General features: G+C 39.1%; 1 protein-coding gene across 3 annotated transcripts in view; it reads left to right on the top strand.

Moving 5' to 3' along the window:
* Positions 1 to 18061, top strand: part of LRRC63 (leucine rich repeat containing 63) — a 195144-nt gene that overhangs the window by 99065 nt on the left and 78018 nt on the right. For 2 of the 3 annotated variants that reach the window (XM_056794875.1, XM_056794876.1), the window contains exon 11: positions 13385 to 13473. In XM_056794875.1, coding sequence (XP_056650853.1) covers positions 13385 to 13473 — 89 coding nt within the window. Of the gene's footprint in view, positions 1 to 13384; positions 13612 to 18061 lie in introns of those variants that run through there. The other variant, XM_056794874.1, reaches the window with a different exon arrangement.

The following is an 18061-nucleotide window of genomic DNA, read 5'->3' as shown; positions in this document are numbered from 1 at the left end:
ACTCCAAGATGGAAGGTAAGGGTTTAAAAAAATAATAATAAATATACTCCTTGAGCTACTGCTAAGGAAGCAGTTTTTTGCCTCAAGCTTCTCTCCAGCACTTAAGTCTCGGTGTCTTTTTTTCCTATGAGTGCCTAATCTCTGACTTGGGACCTCATTTTCCAGACCTCAGTTTCCCTCAACAGATCAGAAGAATCCACCCTTGTTTTGCTAACGGCTGGTCTATAGCAGCTTTCAGGTAGCAATAATTCTTAAATTGTCTTTCCTGGATTTCCTGGCTATTTTCCAGGTCCATAATTTTTTTGATAAGGTATTTCAAATTTTCTTCAATTTTTTCATTCTTTTTATTTTGTTTTATAAAATTGTGATGCCTTGTGAAATCATTACCTTGTTGTTTAATTCTAATTTTTAAATACCAGCTTTATCTATGACTTTTTGATTATCTTTTTCTTTTTGAAATATTTTTCTTTGTAGCTCATTCTCTTTGTCTTTTAATCTTTTTTTTGCCTTGTTTTCTAGCTGGTCAATTCTGGCTTTCAAAGCACTATTTTCTTGTTTTAAGTTCATGTGCTTCTGTTTCCAGACGAACTTTTCCCAGTTTTCTTCAGCCCATGTTGATTTTTTAAATTATTTTTTTAGCTCTTCCAGAGCCTGAATCCAGTTCTCTGGAGTTTCTGAGGTTTTGCTTAATGTTCCTTGGTCCACCTCTGTTCTGTCTGTTCTTTGTTATTTTTCTGAATAGTAGTTTTTCAATTGTAGTTTCTTTTTTTTTTCTTCTGTTGCTTACTCATATTTTTTCCCCTTGTGGGATGTACACTTGCTCTTCTGGTTGTTTGCTGGCTCAATCAGTTTGAACTTTTCTGCCCTCTAGAGGCATCTGCAGAGCTGAATGTGCCCTGAGGCTAAAACTTCCTGGGGCAGAGGCCTAAAAGGGAGGTGTGTGTGGTGGCTGAAGGCTGCAACCAGCCTGCCCTCTCCTCTGCTTCTTTCCTCCAGCAACCTCCTTGCCAACCAGGTCAGAGTCCTGAGCTTTGTGTAATTGTGGTAGCAAGGTACTCTGTCCTGGTTGAAGCCTTACCCTGAGATCCTACTGTCCACCCAAGTCTGAGCACAGTAGGTGGGGGAGAAGTATTGAGACCTTCCATCTTTCTTTTCCTTAAACCCAAGAATCAACCTTCTCTGAGTACCTTTTAAGTTGAATTGAGCAGGAGGGTCCTGTAGCTATATCTTGTTGTTGAATTTGGTTTTCTGTCCCCCTTGAAGCTCTTTATTTTTGATTGGTGTGGAAGGGTTTTCACCGAGGAATTGATTTTTGATGCTTCTAAGCTGCCATCTTGACTCCATCCCTCAACAATTATTTATTAAGCACTTATTATGTGATTTTCTTTATATTCCCAGAAACTAGCACATTGCTTGGCATTCAGTAATCATTTAAGAAATGTTTGTTTGTTTACTGATATTTAGGCACTGTATTGAGCCCTAGAGATACTAAGGCAAAAATGAAATAGTTCTTGACCTCAAGGAGCTTCCATTCTTTTTAGGTTAGTGGAAACAACATTACATTTGGAGTAAGAGGATCTGAGTTCAGTTTGCAACTCTGATACTGTGAAAACTCAAACAACAGGGAAAATCTCTAAGCCTCAATTCTTCATCTATAAAATGAAGATGTTAGACTGAATGACCTCTAAGTTCCCTTCCAGCTCTAGATCTATGAGTATATGGGCTTTCCAACTTTATTTCATAATATTTAGTTTCACATATAGTAATTCCTACTAACCTGACTTACTTATTATGCCCTCTCTACAACATTCTATCTCTCAACTCTATGATTTTGTACAGATTGTTTCCCATATCCAAAATGTGCTTTTATCCTCTCCATCTCTTGGAACCTCTGGGTCCTTAAAGATCAACTCAAATGTCATCTCCAATGCTTCCATGATCCTCCAGTTGTTGGCACCACCTCTTCCCTGCCACTGACCATATTGCTTAGCATTTATTTATTTATGTGCAATTATTTCCCACCACTACCATCACTTACCCATCCAATGGTATCTAAACACCTCAAGAGCAGGGAATTGTTTTTGTTTTTGTCTATACTTCTCTGGTGCCTAGCATAACGTCTAGAATTGGCACTTTTAAATAATTAATGAAATAATTAATTCATATCATCTAGCCTTCATTTCTCCATCTATTCCACAAAATATGCTACAAAATATGAGTAAACTATATTTAAAGCATCATCTCCACTTCCACTTTAATAACTGTCAAAGTAAAGAAATAATATTGGTCAGTCATGACCTGTTCTTATTGAAATCATGCTAGCTGCTTTCTATCACTTTTTCCTTTTCCAGGTATTCACTAACCATTCTGTAAATAATATATTTTAGGGGCAGCTAGGTGACTCAGTAGTTGGAAAGCTAGCCATTGAAGATGAAAGATCCTGCTTTCAAATCTGGCCTCAGATACTTCCTAGCTGTGTGACCCTGGGCAAGTCTTTTAATGCCAATTGCCTAGACCTTGCCACTCTTCTGCCTTCGAACCAATACTTGGAATTGATTCTAAGACAGAAGGTAAGGGTATTAAATATATTTATTCTAGAATTGTGTCTGAACCAAGTTTGTTGGTCTATTGCTTAAAGACTTCATTCTTTTGTTTAAAAAGGGGGGTGGTAGAATTTGTTACTCTTCAATCCTATGATCCTTATCTTTTTCTGCAAGATCTTTCAAAAATCATTGAACATGGTGGGCAACTAAATGGTTCAGTGGAATGAGAGCCATGCCTAGAGATGGGAGGTCCTGGAGATAAATCTGTCCTTAGTCTCTCCCTTGCTATCTGGCCCTGGATATGCCACTTAACTCCCATTTCCTAGCCCTTACTCTTATTACTTAGAACCAAAACACTCAGTATTGATTCTAAAATGAAAGGTAAGGGTTAAAAAAATCACTGACCATGTATAAGGATAAGGGATAAGGGTTAGGGGAAAATGCAAAAGTTGTCTCTAAAAGGGAGAGAGGAGAATTTAGCCACCAACCCTGGGAACAGATTCTAGAAGGAGAAGGCATTGCAGAGGAGGATCTTGGGAGTTAACAGAGTTAACTGACATTACACAATTGTCCTTTTACTGAGCTGGAAGGGATAACATCTGCTCCATCAGCTCCTGTAATCTGATTAATTTCATGGAGAAACTAGGAGGTTTGGGGCTTGGAAGATACCTAGGAGGTTCCCCTGCAGGGCTGTGGACAATTTGGCTAAGGTAAACCTAAGGGTTTAACATCTGGAACTTTGGGGGTATTTATCTAAGAAGGCAACCCCAGGCTTGGGAAAGGACTCAGTCCATTTTTTTTTAAACCCTTACCTTCCATCTTGGAGTCAATACTGTGTATTGGCTCCAAGGCAGAAGAGTGGTAAGGGCTAGGCAATGGGGGTCAAGTGACTTGCCCAGAATCATACAGCTGGGAAGTGTCTGAGGCCAGATTTGAACCTAGGACCTTCCATCTCTGGGCCTAGCTCTAAATCCACTGAGTCACTAAAATCACTGAGTCAATCCACCAGCCGCCCCCTCAGTCCATTTATGGGTCCATTCTCACTAGCCCTTTTAGAAACAACTAAGGTTAGTTGATTAAAAATCTAGAATTCCTAGTCTAGAAAGTTAGTCAGATGGTTTTGGGGTTTAGAAAGATCAGGGAGCTGATAAGAAGGGCTTAAGAAGACCAGAAGGGCTTCCTTATTAAAGGAGCATAGGAAGTGGGTGGATATAGAGTTTTGTAGAGCCAAGTACCCTTTGGAGCTTACCTATCAGTTCCCAAAACCTTAATAAGGAAAATAAACTCGTTTTTCATATAGTCTCAAAGGGTTTGCACTTCACTGGCTCTTGGAAGGTCCCTTGGTGGGGTTTCACCACCAATCCACCTAGGTCCTTCCCAACCAATATATCTTATCTTGGAGATACGTTTATTTTTCATATGACAAAGTAACCATTTCTAATTGCATCCAGTTAGTTTTTTCAATACCATTGAATGTAGTTCACCTAAGGCAAATGACAAGCTCTTCAAGGGCAGTCAGATATTAACTTCCTATTTCCCAATATATCTGGGCCATTATTTCCCTAATAGTCATTATAAATCATTGAGTTCTTTCCAACCCAAAGATTATTCTCCTTGGAAGAGAAAAAAGAACCAAAGATTCTATTACTCTTTCTTCTTTCCACTGTAAGTAGCCATTACCCCATTCACCCAAGAGATAGGAGTATCATCTACCAGAGTCCCCTGTCATATAGGATGATCCTTTCCTGAATGCTCTGCTTTTCCCCAGGATAGCTCTCTAAATCCCCTTTTAAGTGTCCCTCTCTCTTTATAGTTTCCCTGCGATTTTCCTGACCCCCTCAGGTGACTGGTGGTGAGAACAAAGTTTAGATGTTTTCAGTCTTTTTCAGTTCTAGTCCATTAGCATTTGAAGGAAGGCTGACAGGTTAAGCATGAAGTCTGTGGTCAAGGAATAGTCTAGAGTCAATTGGCTCACAAACTAATTAATTAAAAGATCAACTTTTTGGAAGAAATTTCTCATTAGACGAGTAATCATTGCCCCCTTATGGACAAAGATGACATCATTCTTACAATCAGAAGGGACATCTGAGGCAGCTAATAGCACTTTGGGGAAAGGATAAATTATTTGTTTAAGTCATAGAATACTGGAAAGTACACTAGAGGTCATCTAATTCAACTAACTCATTTTACAGAGGGTAAACTGAGGCCCAAGGGGTTCAAATTACTTGCCTAATCCCATATAGCTAAAAACTAGGTTAAAATAAGATTCAATTTAAGGAGTTACAATGTATACTCACCTTTTCCAATACTACCATTAACTAGGTCAGCTAGGTGGTGCAGTGGAGAGAGTGTTGGTCCTAGATTCAGGAAGACTTGTTTTCCTGAGTTCAAATCTGACCTCACACACTTACTAGTTGTGTGACACTGAGTATGTCACTTAGCCCTCTTTGTCTTGCTTTCCACATCTGTCAAATGAACTGGAGAAGGAAATGGCAAGACACTCCTGTATCTTTGCCAAGAAAACGCCAAATGGGGCCATGAAGAGTCAAACAAAACTGAAAAACAACAGTAACTAAGAAAAATAGTTTTTGTTTATCCACTCAGGCTCTATGGGAGAAAGAAGTTTCAGAAAATATTTAGAAGGTAATAGACTTTTAACGCTAAAAAGGGCCTGAGAGATCATCAAATCTAACCCTCTCATGTAACAGATGGCCCAGAAAGGAGAAATAACTTGCTTATGCTGATAACATAATTTGAGTGATTCATAGAGGAGAGTCTTCATCCAAATAAGCCTTCTGTCTACTGGCACAAAACCTTTCCTTCCTTTTCTTTGGCAAGACTACTGTGATGTGAAGGCAAGATCTGTTCCAATTCTCTTTTCTTTATAATATTTTGCATGTGGTTGGCACTGAATCATAAACATTAACGTCATCATCATTGTTAGAGCAATGTGGATCCTTTCAAGTGCCATCCACTCGTGCTCATGAGGTAAATAGTACAAGATAGAAAATTTAGCTTGTACTTCTGGGAAAAGAGATCTCTTGCAAAGTTCTATTAGTATAAGTTTGGTAAAATAATAAATATAATAAATTGGGTATAATAAGTTGGCACAATCCCCAGTTATGGTATAACTTTGTATCAGAACAAAACTTAGTACATTGCTGTTGTAGACCAGACTGATTGAACCATCATGGTCTGATAGCTCAGGTCTGAGATAGGAATGAAGTAAGACACTTATGGATCATTCAGTATTAACAAAATAAGGTTTACTTGGCTACAGCATGAAAAAGATACACAAGGATATCCTACTTGGCTCACAAAGATTCAGTCCCTTTTATCTCCATTCAGAAACTCATCTGATTCACAGAGCAGAAGATGGTAATTTTTAACCAGGAGATGTTGGTTGAGTCTGAAGGGCATTTGCTCCATTTGGGATGGCCTCATTTATTTTCTCAAGTGACCAATAAGCTACTACAGCAGTTTGAGGCTTTTCCTCCTGGACCAATCAATTCTCAGGGACAGTTTCCTTGTCTTTCAGGGAAAGGACTAGCTTAGCCTTCATGGCTAGGGATTCTGGTAGATTTTGATCCTACCAAAATTGCACACACACACACACACACACACCTATCCCTTTCTATCTCTCCATTCTTATTTCTTTTTGTATTGCTCTTTGTAATTTATAGTCCACCCACACCTGCCTTCTCATCTCAGCAATCCATCTCACAACTCCATGACTGCCCCTCATGACCACAATGCTTTCTCTTCACATCCACCTCCTGGTTTCCTTCAAAATTCAGTTCAATTCCTACCTTCTCTTTTCTAGTCCTTTCTCCTATTATTAGTATCTCCCCTCTGAGACTACTTCTCCCGTATATAGCTTGGATGTACATGGTTGCTTTTACTGTCTTCCCCATTCGATTGTGAACTCCTAGAGAGCAGGAACTGTTCTTGCATTTTTAGTAGCTCTCACACTTAGCACAGTGCCCAACACATATTAGCCACTTAATAAATGTTTGCTGGTTGATTAATTCATACACCTACAGCTATCTCTGTCACCAGAGTTCTCACGGTTCTAGGATGTTAAATACTTTCTAATTTTGGTATCAGGGATTCTCTACTCACTAGGCTTGATATTGAGGACTAAGAGCTAAATAATAAAGACCACATTGAAATGACTAATAATCAGAATTTTATACTTATATACATTTGCCATATATAAATATTAACTAGGAAGGAGGTAGGAAATAAGAATATAAATAACTAGACTAACCTCTGAATATTCCTGTAGTTAATTCTCAATTTCTTTCCTGTAGTAAGATTATGCTTCTGAACTACCATCACTAGTGTATAATATTCCAGTAATTAAACCTGTCCCAAAATAGAATGGGCTGCCTCCTAAGGTAATGAACTCCTTGTCATTCAAAATATAAAAGCATTGCTTATATAAGAATCAATAAATTTCTTTAACATTTGAAAATATCATTCCTAATTCGAAATATTTTATTGTCATGATAGGCAGCTAGGTGACTCAGCAGAAAGAGTGCCAGGCCTGGAGTCAGGAAGATTCATCTTTCTGAGTTCAAATTGGGCTTCAGACACTTATTAGTTAGGTGTCCCTGAGCAAGTCACTTAATCCTGTTTGTCTCGGTTTCCTCATCTATAAAATGGATGAGGAAAAGGCAAACCATTCCAGTATCTCTGCTAAGAAAACCCCAAATGGAGTCACAAAGTGTTTGACACAACCAAAATGAATGAACAACAATAATTATCATGATGCTTCTCCTGGAGCCACTAAGGGAAAATATTGTCCTGGTCAGTGTCCTAGCATCATTTATTTGAAATAATTTGGACACAGAAGTAGGTCTAATGAAAGGAAATTCCGAGGAGGCAGATATCAAATCAATATAAAGAAGAACTTTCCAAACCATTAGAAGAATGCAAAAATATAATGGGTTTCCATTCCAGTATGCCATGGAAGAGAAGATAAAACACTGAACTTAGGAAGACTTGAATTCAAATTCCACTTTTCACACTTAAAAGTTGTGCGGCCATTGGCAAATCACCTCAGTTTTCTGAATCTCAGTTTCTTCACCTGAGGACATGAGAAGAATTTGGGATAGGTTGTGAGTTCAAGTGAGATCATCTATTGCAAATTTTAGAAAGTCATAACTCCAGGTGTCTCAAAGCCTTGAAGCTATTTGTGGTATTAAAGCTTTACTTTCTGCCTGCTATTACTTTTGCTTTTATGACTAAGATATGAGCAGTCAGGATCAGGATTTTTTGCTGTAAGTCTGCTTCCACCCATGGGAGGAGGCCAAGTTAGATCAGGTAATCAGTACAAGTGAGAGTAAGGAAATGTTGAGGATTTGGAGGAAAATTAAATAATTTATTGAAAAGACACACCCAGAAAAAGTTGCAACAGGTCATGCATTGGAGCTGTGTGACAACATCTATTTCACACATTATCAAAAGGTCTGAAAGGGAGGAAGAAACAAATGATAATGGAAAGGTTTTTGTTGAAAGTTTCTAAGTGAAATCGAGGAAAATGTGTTAACTACTGACTCATTGGCTATATGGCCTTGAGCAACTGGTATCTCTTTTTTGGGCCTCAGTTTCCTCATCTGTAAAATGAGGACACAGGACTGGATGCTATCTAAAATTTTTGTCCAACTTTAAATCTTCTGTTATAATTGTGCCTTATTTTTGGTTCTTGGATAAGAAGACCATCATGGATTCTGATAAGTAATGCTGCCCCCTTGTGTAGAGATAGGATTATTGCTTAAAAAATAAAAAAAGAAATAAACTATTTTCAACAATCCGAGCTCCTCCTAATGAGGCTACAACAGATATATCTGTCTATAACATAAACAAACTTTCCCAGGTGGAAAGAGTACTAGACTCTCAAGTGATCTAGGATCTACAGAAGCACAGGGATGGGGTTTTTATGAGCACATTCCAAACTCCAGAGAGATGGCTCCCATGGATGATGGACCTTATAGTAATATTTCCTCCTCATTCTTTCCTTCGTTCCCTCTCATGACTCATACCTATGGAGTGGGATGTGTGGGATATGAAGAGAAATTTGGCCTACCCCACATATACAGTTGATAGACTTCCAGAAAGCAAGGAGAAAATAACAGAAATACCCAAGTATGTTGTTATTGTTCTTATGCAGCCATCTGATTCTTTGTGACCTCGTGGACCCTAGGTATCCAAGAGATTTTCCTGGCAAAGATACTGGAGTGGGGTTTGCCATTTCCTTTTCTAATGGATCTTTTTGTTAGGCAATCAGAGGTTAAATAACTTTTGTCTAGAATCACACAGTTAAGATTTGAACTCCGGTCTTCCTGATTCCAGGTCCAGCACTCTATCCACTAAATGCCTCTTACTAATATGTTAACCATCGGAAAGACATTTCTTTAATTGAATTAAAAAAGGAACTGTCCATTGACTATGGCTATGTGTATTTAAGCTGTGCTCATGGTGCTGGAGATCCAGGAATCATCTTAAGCACAATAGACACCTTAGGTATAGGGACCATTTTAAAGGGGCAAGTGGTCTTGAAATAAGAGCCCAGAAAGAACTTTTGATTTTAGAATGATTTTGCCTTAAGTTGATCTTTTGTTTCTCCTGACTGAATATGTATGTATATGTAACATGTTTATGTACATATATACATATCAATGTATATATACTATTTGTACTCATCAATTCCATACGTAGATAGGTACTATAAGAGAGAAATCAGGTCTAGCATGGAAAAAGAGAAACCCAAGAGGAGGAAGGACAAGGAAGATGGAGAATTCCAGGAAGGAGCACAGAAGAGCTGAGGAGAAAACTGCCAGATCACCTCACTTCTCTTTGGGAGTGCTCCTGGAGTGGTGGGTCTGAGAGAAACCTCTGAGATAGAAGACCCTTCTGAGCACTGATCACCTCTCAGTCAACCCAAAACCCCTTGGATCCAGATGAAGATAAAGGAGTGGGTGGGACTTTGCTAGGAAGCCATTCACCCAAAGAAGAACTCCCTCTATTCCCTGAAATTTGTCCTTTGAACTTCATGCTACAATTAGGCTAGATAGAAGTCAGGACAGATCTCCCAACTGACCAAAAAGGGTCAGGCAGATAGCCTGAGCCCTCAGGATTTGGTGAGGGGATCAGTTGTTAACTCATAGTAATTTCCCATTTCCCACTTTCCTTATCCAACAACCTCACTCTCCCTGTCTTGTGTGTCCCTTTAGAATAAAAGAGTTATTCCCTTTAGACCAAGTTTGCCTGCCTCATATCATCAAGGAAGGGAACTGAAGCTTAGGGAGGAAAGCCATACTTTCTCCTCAAGGGGGAAGAATTAGCTTCAGTCCTTCACCTTTATACTCAACCCAGTCTCTGAAGGGACATATTCTGTCCCTCTAAAAGATGATTTGTGTTGTCTTCCCTAGGGGAAGAGGGGGGAAGATCAATCTATCCTATCTCTCCCTCTTCTGGCTCTGTCATACCTCTCTCACTCTCTAGTCCCCAAAGTAAACAAGAGATGACCCCATTCTAGTCATCTATTACAGTACTCTTATACACATAATCTCATATAGTGTATGAGTTCTTATCTCTTTCCTCAATGCTTAATGCAAGAAAGGGTTTGCAGTCAAGTGATCCACAAAGACATAGGGTAGCCTATTTGTTTACCTTAAAATGCATTTTTAAATATCTTTTCCCTTTATAGAAGACTATTTATTCATTAAAAATTCAAAATGTTGAAAATACATTGATTTAATTTATTCTTGCAATATTTTTGTAAGCATGATTTAGCCATTTTCCTCTTAAGATTCATTAGTGATTTGGTAAGGTCATGCTTGATACCTTTAAGCCCAAACAAGTGAAAAATAGCTATAGTGCATCCTCTGTAATTCATGTTTCATTGATCATCATTGATCCTTGGACATCATTCTAGAGACATAACTGCTACTAAGTTATAGCAATGCCTCAGATTTCTCTGTTGAGATGGGATTCTAAAAAATGGATTGTATAGTCAATGCATAAGGAGTTATAAGGTTCCCAAATAGGATCTGTAGCCCCAGAATAAAAATAGAAATCAGAAAGTTTCAGTCTAATTAGGTGGATAAGAATTCAACCTAAGATTAATGAAACAGACCATCTGTGAAATTCTTCACAAGAAATAAAATGTCCTGGGAGATGATTTATAAATAGGTTTGAAGTTATCAATAAATATTTGTTCATGACTATTGGGCACTTGGAATACAAATGCAAAAATAAGGCTGTGTTAGCCCGCAAGGATTCTATTAACACAGAAACTTAAGTGTCTCTGAAAACTTATCAGATCATTTAGGATGGCTCCCAAAAAATCTGATCAGAAAGACACCAATCTAAACCTTAATGTATATAATTAGCTGTATCCAATTGTGACAGGTCTGTTACAGGGTAATGAAAGAAATATCCGACTCTCTTAGCTTGGTTTCTATATTCATCAAATAACCTAAGACCTTTCTAACAAAGAATAGTGTATTATGTAGTAGCTCTGGAACAGTTCTTTAGGTACTGATAGCTCCATTATTTATTAATAAATGTATTTTATATTAAAAGAGGCAGGGTGCTATAATGGAAAGAGAGTTGGTCTTACAGTTATGAAAGCTTAGATTCAAGTCTTGTATCTAACACATACTGGCCATTGACCAGTGTATTTAAGCAAGTCACTAATTTCTGAATGCTTCCAGCAATTCTCTAAGACTCAAAATTGTAGAACTACTAAACTGTACTGATAGGGGTGGTTTTCTCCCAAGAGGCTCTCTACACCAACAAAATCCCTTGTTTAGACAAAAAAAAATTCTGACACACTGATTTATTAATAAGGTTCTTATAAGTGTGGTTGACATTAATGTGTTCTCAGGAGTCTGACTTTTGTGTGAACAAATAAAATAGAGTCTGATTTTATAAAGTTGAGAGCCAGATATTAAACTCATGGTAACTCACTCAAGTTCAGAAACTCTATTACTGGCTACCAGATAGTGGGTGATAACTGAGGAAAGACCTACATGAGAATATTGAAGGCTCTCAGGGTATCATGGTGATGTGGCATAGAGAAGCTCCAGATATAGACCATATAAAGGCACAGATCCTCAAAGCCCCACAGATGAAGGGAGAAAAGGGCTTCCAGGTCCAAGAGGCAGGAGAGACCACGTGGTTATGCTTGTTCTTGACATATATGTCTCAGTAGCATTGTAGGTTAAGTTTGAGCCCACTCTACCTAGAAATGTGTGTAAAAGAGGGGAATGCTTTTCTAGAAATAGAGAGGATTGTTTTTATAATTACTGTTTTGCTATTGTTTTCTTAATAGATCCTTTTTGTAAAAGCTAATGGATTTTAAGTGCTTGGTTGATAACAGGAAAAACACTAATGGAAACTCAGGAGTTACAGTACTTCAGAGCTAATTCCTTTAGGGTTACTCCTGGAATCCTACTCAGATGCCCTCTGAGAACTCCAAACTATCTGTGTAAGCTGAGATGACCCCAAGGAGGTTGTTATACCAGTAAAGGAGAAATCTTTTCCAGGTCAAAGAATGGAATTGCCATGAAAAATAAACTTAGAAATCCTGAAAATGTTCTACAAGAAGCAGTATTGTGACAGAAAGAATTCTGGACCTGGGAGGTTGGAAGACTTGGTTTCTAGTCTTGGCTTTATCACTTATGAATCATGTGGCCCTGGGCAATACATCTCTGAGCCTCAGTTTTCTCATCTATAAAATGGGGATGGTACCACCTGCTATCCTGGCTCACAGGACTATTGTAAAGAGTAAGTGAATAGAGAAAACGTGAAAGCATTTTGTAAAATATAAAATGCAGATGTAAGACATTATTAGACCCACTAAGGTCTCTGTCAGCACTTACCTAGCTGAGTCAGTGTCAGCAGCTTTCCCTTGGCAAGAGCTGGTATGTCCCTTCTGGCCTTGTCATATTGTCTTACTGGCTACTGGCTGACCTTCTTACCACAATATTCCAGGCTTCAGCAAGTAGTCAGGACTTTCTGTCTCAGTGGGACCAGCTTCCCTGCTGATTAATGCAGTCCCAATTGCTTTGCCAGAGGAAGGAAGAGAAGCAAAATTTCAGATGCTGTTTATAAGAAACTCTCATTTATTGTCAGAAGACCTAGTCATCTTGCCTTCAGAATCTTTGTTGTCTTTATTTATATTTTGGTTACAAAAGAAAAAAAGTGAATGTTTCTGAAAAGATCTAGACTAGAGCCTCTGTATCAGTGAAACAGAGTAGGCTAGGGAAGGCCAGGACAAAAATATGAAGTACAGAAAGTTTATTTTTCTTGGTCCTTTTTTCTTTCTCCCCTTTAAATGCTCTCTCCTTGTTCTCCCTCACTTCCAAGTCCACACCGTGGGCATCCCATTTATGCTTCTTTCATCAAAGTTTTTTCTGTCAATGGAAGTGTAACATAGTCTTCCCTGGACTCTACTTCCTGAAGGTTAGTGTGAAAGAGAATTTTTATTCCCTTTTTTCTATTTTAAGTTAATCAACCAAGAACTTCAGTACCCCTACTTAACACTTAGTAAGTCACTAACAAAGTTCACACTCTAAAAGGCCACAAGCACGCCTCACCCCCACCCCCTAGTGCTTATTGAAAGGCTGTGATTGATTCCTGAGTTGTAATAAGGAGAGCTGATGGGCAGAGAAAACTGAATATAAGCAGGAGTCTGAGAGAGATTGGGGCTCTTCATTCTTGGTGGCTCTTAGCCTCGGGAGTATGAGCTCTGGTGGGATTCTTGGAAGTCTTGGTCTCGTGTGTGCTGAAGGTTCTTGGCAGTTTTCAGCATTTTTTTATCTCTTCAGATTTCAGCTTCCTGATCTGGACTTTGGATTCTGGTCAAGATTCAGCTTCCTGCATTGGAGACTCAAGCTGAAGAGGGACACTTACTCAGGTGAGACTCTTGCCTCTTCGGCATGGTTTTTTGTTGTTGGAATGCCTGACTGGAGACACTCTTGTGGACTGGTGAGATTAGAATTTGAGGTCTGGAGGCACTAGGATTAGGATTTAGGGTGTTTTTAGCGAGGTGATATTTTCTACCTCCTTCCTATATTTCCCCCTTTAATGTCTCTACTATGCTGTAAATAAAGCTACCAAATAGCCAACTGACTCATTGTTTAACTTTAATTTTTATAAACAGCGACCACAACAATTCTTTTTTTTAACCATTATTATTTTTGTTAAATTAAATTTTTAATTATTACATTTGGCTACCCAATTTTAACTATTACACCGGGGGGTAAGGTACATTTTTCAGTCCTTGCTTAGTATTCTCCAGGATCTTTAAAGGAGTCGGGGGTGAACTAGATCCTACAAATGGCTCTGGACCCACAGTGATGGTGTTCCCTCAATTGTTGGAGTCAATCCCTTGTACCCCAGTTCCATTTAGAATCAGATTAGCTTTTACACAGAAATATTTATTTAAAAAGTTATAATAAAAAGTATAATCACAAAAATACAAGCTTATTCCTCTAACAAATGGGAAATTTAATCTCTCTATCCCTATGCAAAGCACAACTTCTGGGGAGGTGAAGGAGTTTATGTTTATAGTTTATCGCAGTTCTAAAAGAGCAGAGTCCCAATTCCAAGTCCCAGATCTGTCTTGAGCTCAAGTCCCAGGCACCCTGGCTTCTCAGGGCTTCCCCACCAGGCCATCTGGCTGTATCATCCTACCTCTGATCCTGACTCCAGTCTCCATGGATCAAAATCCACCTGAAATGGAGGATATCAAACAACACAGAATGAAAATAACCTGCTCATCCCACCCTCTCCACCCCCAGGTCCATTTCTCAGAGCTGGTACTTGAGAGGGAGCAGGGGAAGAAAAGTCCTACCCCTCTCACCAGTTCAGTCCATGGCATCCTCCCTCACTGTGAATGAATTAGGATCTTCACTGTCTGGACTTGGCTGATTAGAGAGCTCTAGAAAGAAAAGAAGGGCCCATTTCCACCAGTTTTAAAGACCCACTCAGCCAATCAAAGGAGGCCACCCATCACCCCCATGATAAGGACCAAGAGGCCTTTGTGCTAGGCAAACTAATTTAGTCTAATCATGTTCAAGGGCACCTCCATTTTGGGCAAACTGGGCATGCCCAGAAATGCCTGGGTTATATAAGCATAATTAAATGAATTTGCATCAGGAGGCAATATGCTCCTAGTCAATGGAAATCTTCAAGACAATCTTGAGTTCTGAAATTCTATGATGATGCAATTGAAATCTATTCCTTCTATGGTGTAATGGAGAGACCCAAGAGTTAATTTCTCTGATTTCCCTTCTCAGTAAAACAATTTTTCATTGGAATGCCAAAGTAGAGTGCTGAACTCGGTATTCTGGGTAACTATGAATTTGACAGAAAACCTTTAGTTTTGTCTTCTCTTGATGAAGATTTTTATAAAGTTAAAGATAACCTCATTTTTTATTTGTGCAGTCAGGGCCTCATTAAGATAATAATGAATCCTACCAAAGTGGTCTTTTTATTTGAATTCATACTGGCCTCAAACACTTCCTAGCTGTGTGACCCTGGGCAAGTCACTTGACCCCCATCGCCTAGCTCTTATCACTCTTCTGCCTTAGTACCAGTACACAGTATTGATTCAAAGATGGAAGGTAAGGGTTAGAGAGGAAAAGAAGGAAGAAAGGAAAGAAGGAAGGTTAAAAGAAGAGAAAAGAGATGCTACAAAGATAGAAATTATAGGATTTAGCAATAAGTTTTTACAAAAGGTTATATACTAAGAAGATATATGAATAGAACAGGAGCACAAATGTTTCACGTAGTATCTACTCTTCCTTAAACTACTTTTGTCCATGGGGAGAATGGGTTCAAACTTAAAGCAGTTGTTATAAAAGAATTTCCCCCCTCCAATTTCACTTCTGAATGATACATAATCAATGGAGGGGACTTTCCCTCTTGGCTGCCTTCAATTCATGAGATCACAGTCTAACCCATTATATCACCAATATTCCTTTGTCCAAAGCAGGAATTTATGGTCCCAACAGGAACGGAAGCAACAGCAGGTCATGATTTCATGACCACTTGGATGAACAAAATAAGCCATTGGCACTAGCTCTTCCCACCACCCAGACCACCGCAGAAGCTGAAACTTGCCTTTTCATTAGATTGCAGATACATGGGGGGGGGGGGGGGGAAGAGTTCTGGCTATAAGGTACCTTTTGACTTAGAAGCCAATCAAAAATCTATATCTTCTCCACAATGTTAGTGGACTAAAAACAATCATGGACTATCTTTCTGCACAAATCTGAAATAAAGAATGGGGCGCCTCCATTCTACATGAGGAAAAACTTCCAGAAGCAGGGTCACTAAATGCTCACACTCCCAGGACTGAGCCCTCATTGGTAAGTCCTCCATTACAGAAAGAAATTAGGGATTCTATGAGTTAGAGGTGAGGAAGGAATGAATTCCAGGCATAGAAGAAAGCCTGTGTAAAAAGTATAGAGATGGCAGACAGAATGTAACATTTCTAAAACAGCAATAGCATCTTTTGGCAAATTGGAAAGATGAATTGGAGCAACATCATGAAGAGTTTTAAATGTCAAACAGAAGAATTTGAATTTTATCCTAGAAACACTAGGGAGCTATTGAAACCTTTAGAGCAGGGGAGTGATGTGGTCAGTAATATGTTCTAGGAATTTCAGTTTGGCAGTAATGCAGAAGATGAATTGGAGAGGTGGGGAATAGACTTGGAATAGTCCTGAAGCATAATTTGAACCCTAATTAGAGAGTGCACATGATGTAAGTTAAGGGAAAGAATCAAATTTAAGTTATTCAATAGACTTGACATTTGTTCACAAATGATTAAAAACATATAAATGGGTATTAAGTAAGGTAAGGTAGAAATTCTAAAGCAAAGAGGCAAATTTCATTTTATAGAGATCATTGATAGTATGTGAGATAAGGACCATAAAAAGAATACAATTCTGGAATGATATATTTGATTCAAAAGAAACAATAGTATGGGCAAAGTGGATGTAGAGGCAGATAGAATACTAAGTAGATGTGTCCTTTCTCTCAAGATAGTGCCAAAGGTAAAGGAGGAAGTGGTTGCCTCCTGCAAGACAGAAATCAAGTCAAAGGCTTTGAATAACAATAAGATATCATTGAAAGATGGTCAAAGAAGAAGATCCAAACTTCCCCCCTGTTACGGGCAGGAAGGATACCTTTGGGGTTCGGGAAGGATGCCTTTTGCAAGCATGCAATGACTCCAAAACTTAGCTTAAAAACAAAAAGAGAAATTTATTAATTTAGAAAATAATGTTGAGAATGGCCAGGAGGATAGCAAGGTGGGACAGCAAGATGGGGAGCAGTTCCTGGGAGGACAGCATGAAAGGAAAAGCTCTTCCTCCATGGGGACAGCATGGATAGAAAGGCTGACTCCCAGACAACATCAGTTCTGAGGATTTTATACCTTTTACAACAGATGCTATGTCATGGTGTGGAGGTGACTTGGAGAGTGTTAGTCCCTCAGGCATTTGGTGGGGTGGGGTGGTCATCTGACTGGGGTCTGCCTGGAGGCATAAAGATTCATCTCTTTATCCATCTTAAATCTAGAGGACAAAAAAGGGTAAACATCTCAGGACCCTAGGGGGGTCATTGGGTGTTTCTAGGTTGAGTCACAAGGATGCAAAGGCAAGGGAGTTTCCCTGATAATAGTTGGCCTGGGTTTCTGGGGTACAGTGCCCATGTCACCCCCACCTCCCATTTTCTTTTTTCTTTTCTTTTTTTTTAAACCCTTACCTTCCATCTTGGAATCAATACTGTGTATTGGTTCCAAAGCAGAAGAGTGGTAAGGGCTAGGCAATGGGGGTTAAGTGACTTGGCCAGGGTAACATAGCTGGGAAGTGTCTGATTTGAATCTAGGACCTCCCACCTCTAGGCCTGGCTCTCAATTCACTGAGCTACCCAGCTTCCCCTGTTGCCCCCCATTTTCTGTTGACCTAAGACCCTTCAGTCTTGCAGACAGCCAAGATATCCTCAGAAAAATGTCCTTCAGAGAAATAAGCTTGAATACTATGCCACTGCTGTTTCTCCTGAACACTGAGTCTGCTATGAAGAATATAGAGATCAGTAACATGCTACCATCCATTGTGAATGTCAAAACCAACAAATATCAGGTGAAGCAGACAATGATCTGTTCTACTGGAGAGAGGAAGGTGTACACCCAACTTGCCTCTGACTATGATGCTTTGGGTTTCCAACTACATCCAACTGGCTCATCCTACCTGTAATAAAAAGTTTTCCAGGAAAAAAATTATATACTCATGGTGACATGGGCACTGTACCCCAGAAACCCAGGCCAACTATTATCAGGGAAACTCCCTTGCCTTTGCATCCTTGTGACTCTTAACCTAGAAATACCCAATGACCCCCCTAGGATCCTGAGATGTTTACCCTCTTTTTTGTCCTCTAGATTTAAGGTAGACAAAGAAATGAATCTTTATGCCTCTAGGCAGACCCCAGTCAAATGA

This window comes from Monodelphis domestica, chromosome 4 (assembly GCF_027887165.1).
Source record: "Monodelphis domestica isolate mMonDom1 chromosome 4, mMonDom1.pri, whole genome shotgun sequence".
In the NCBI taxonomy this organism is placed as follows: Eukaryota; Metazoa; Chordata; class Mammalia; order Didelphimorphia; family Didelphidae; genus Monodelphis; species Monodelphis domestica.
The sequence above is the reverse complement of the archived record's forward strand: the minus strand, read 5'-3'. Positions and strand labels throughout refer to the sequence as shown.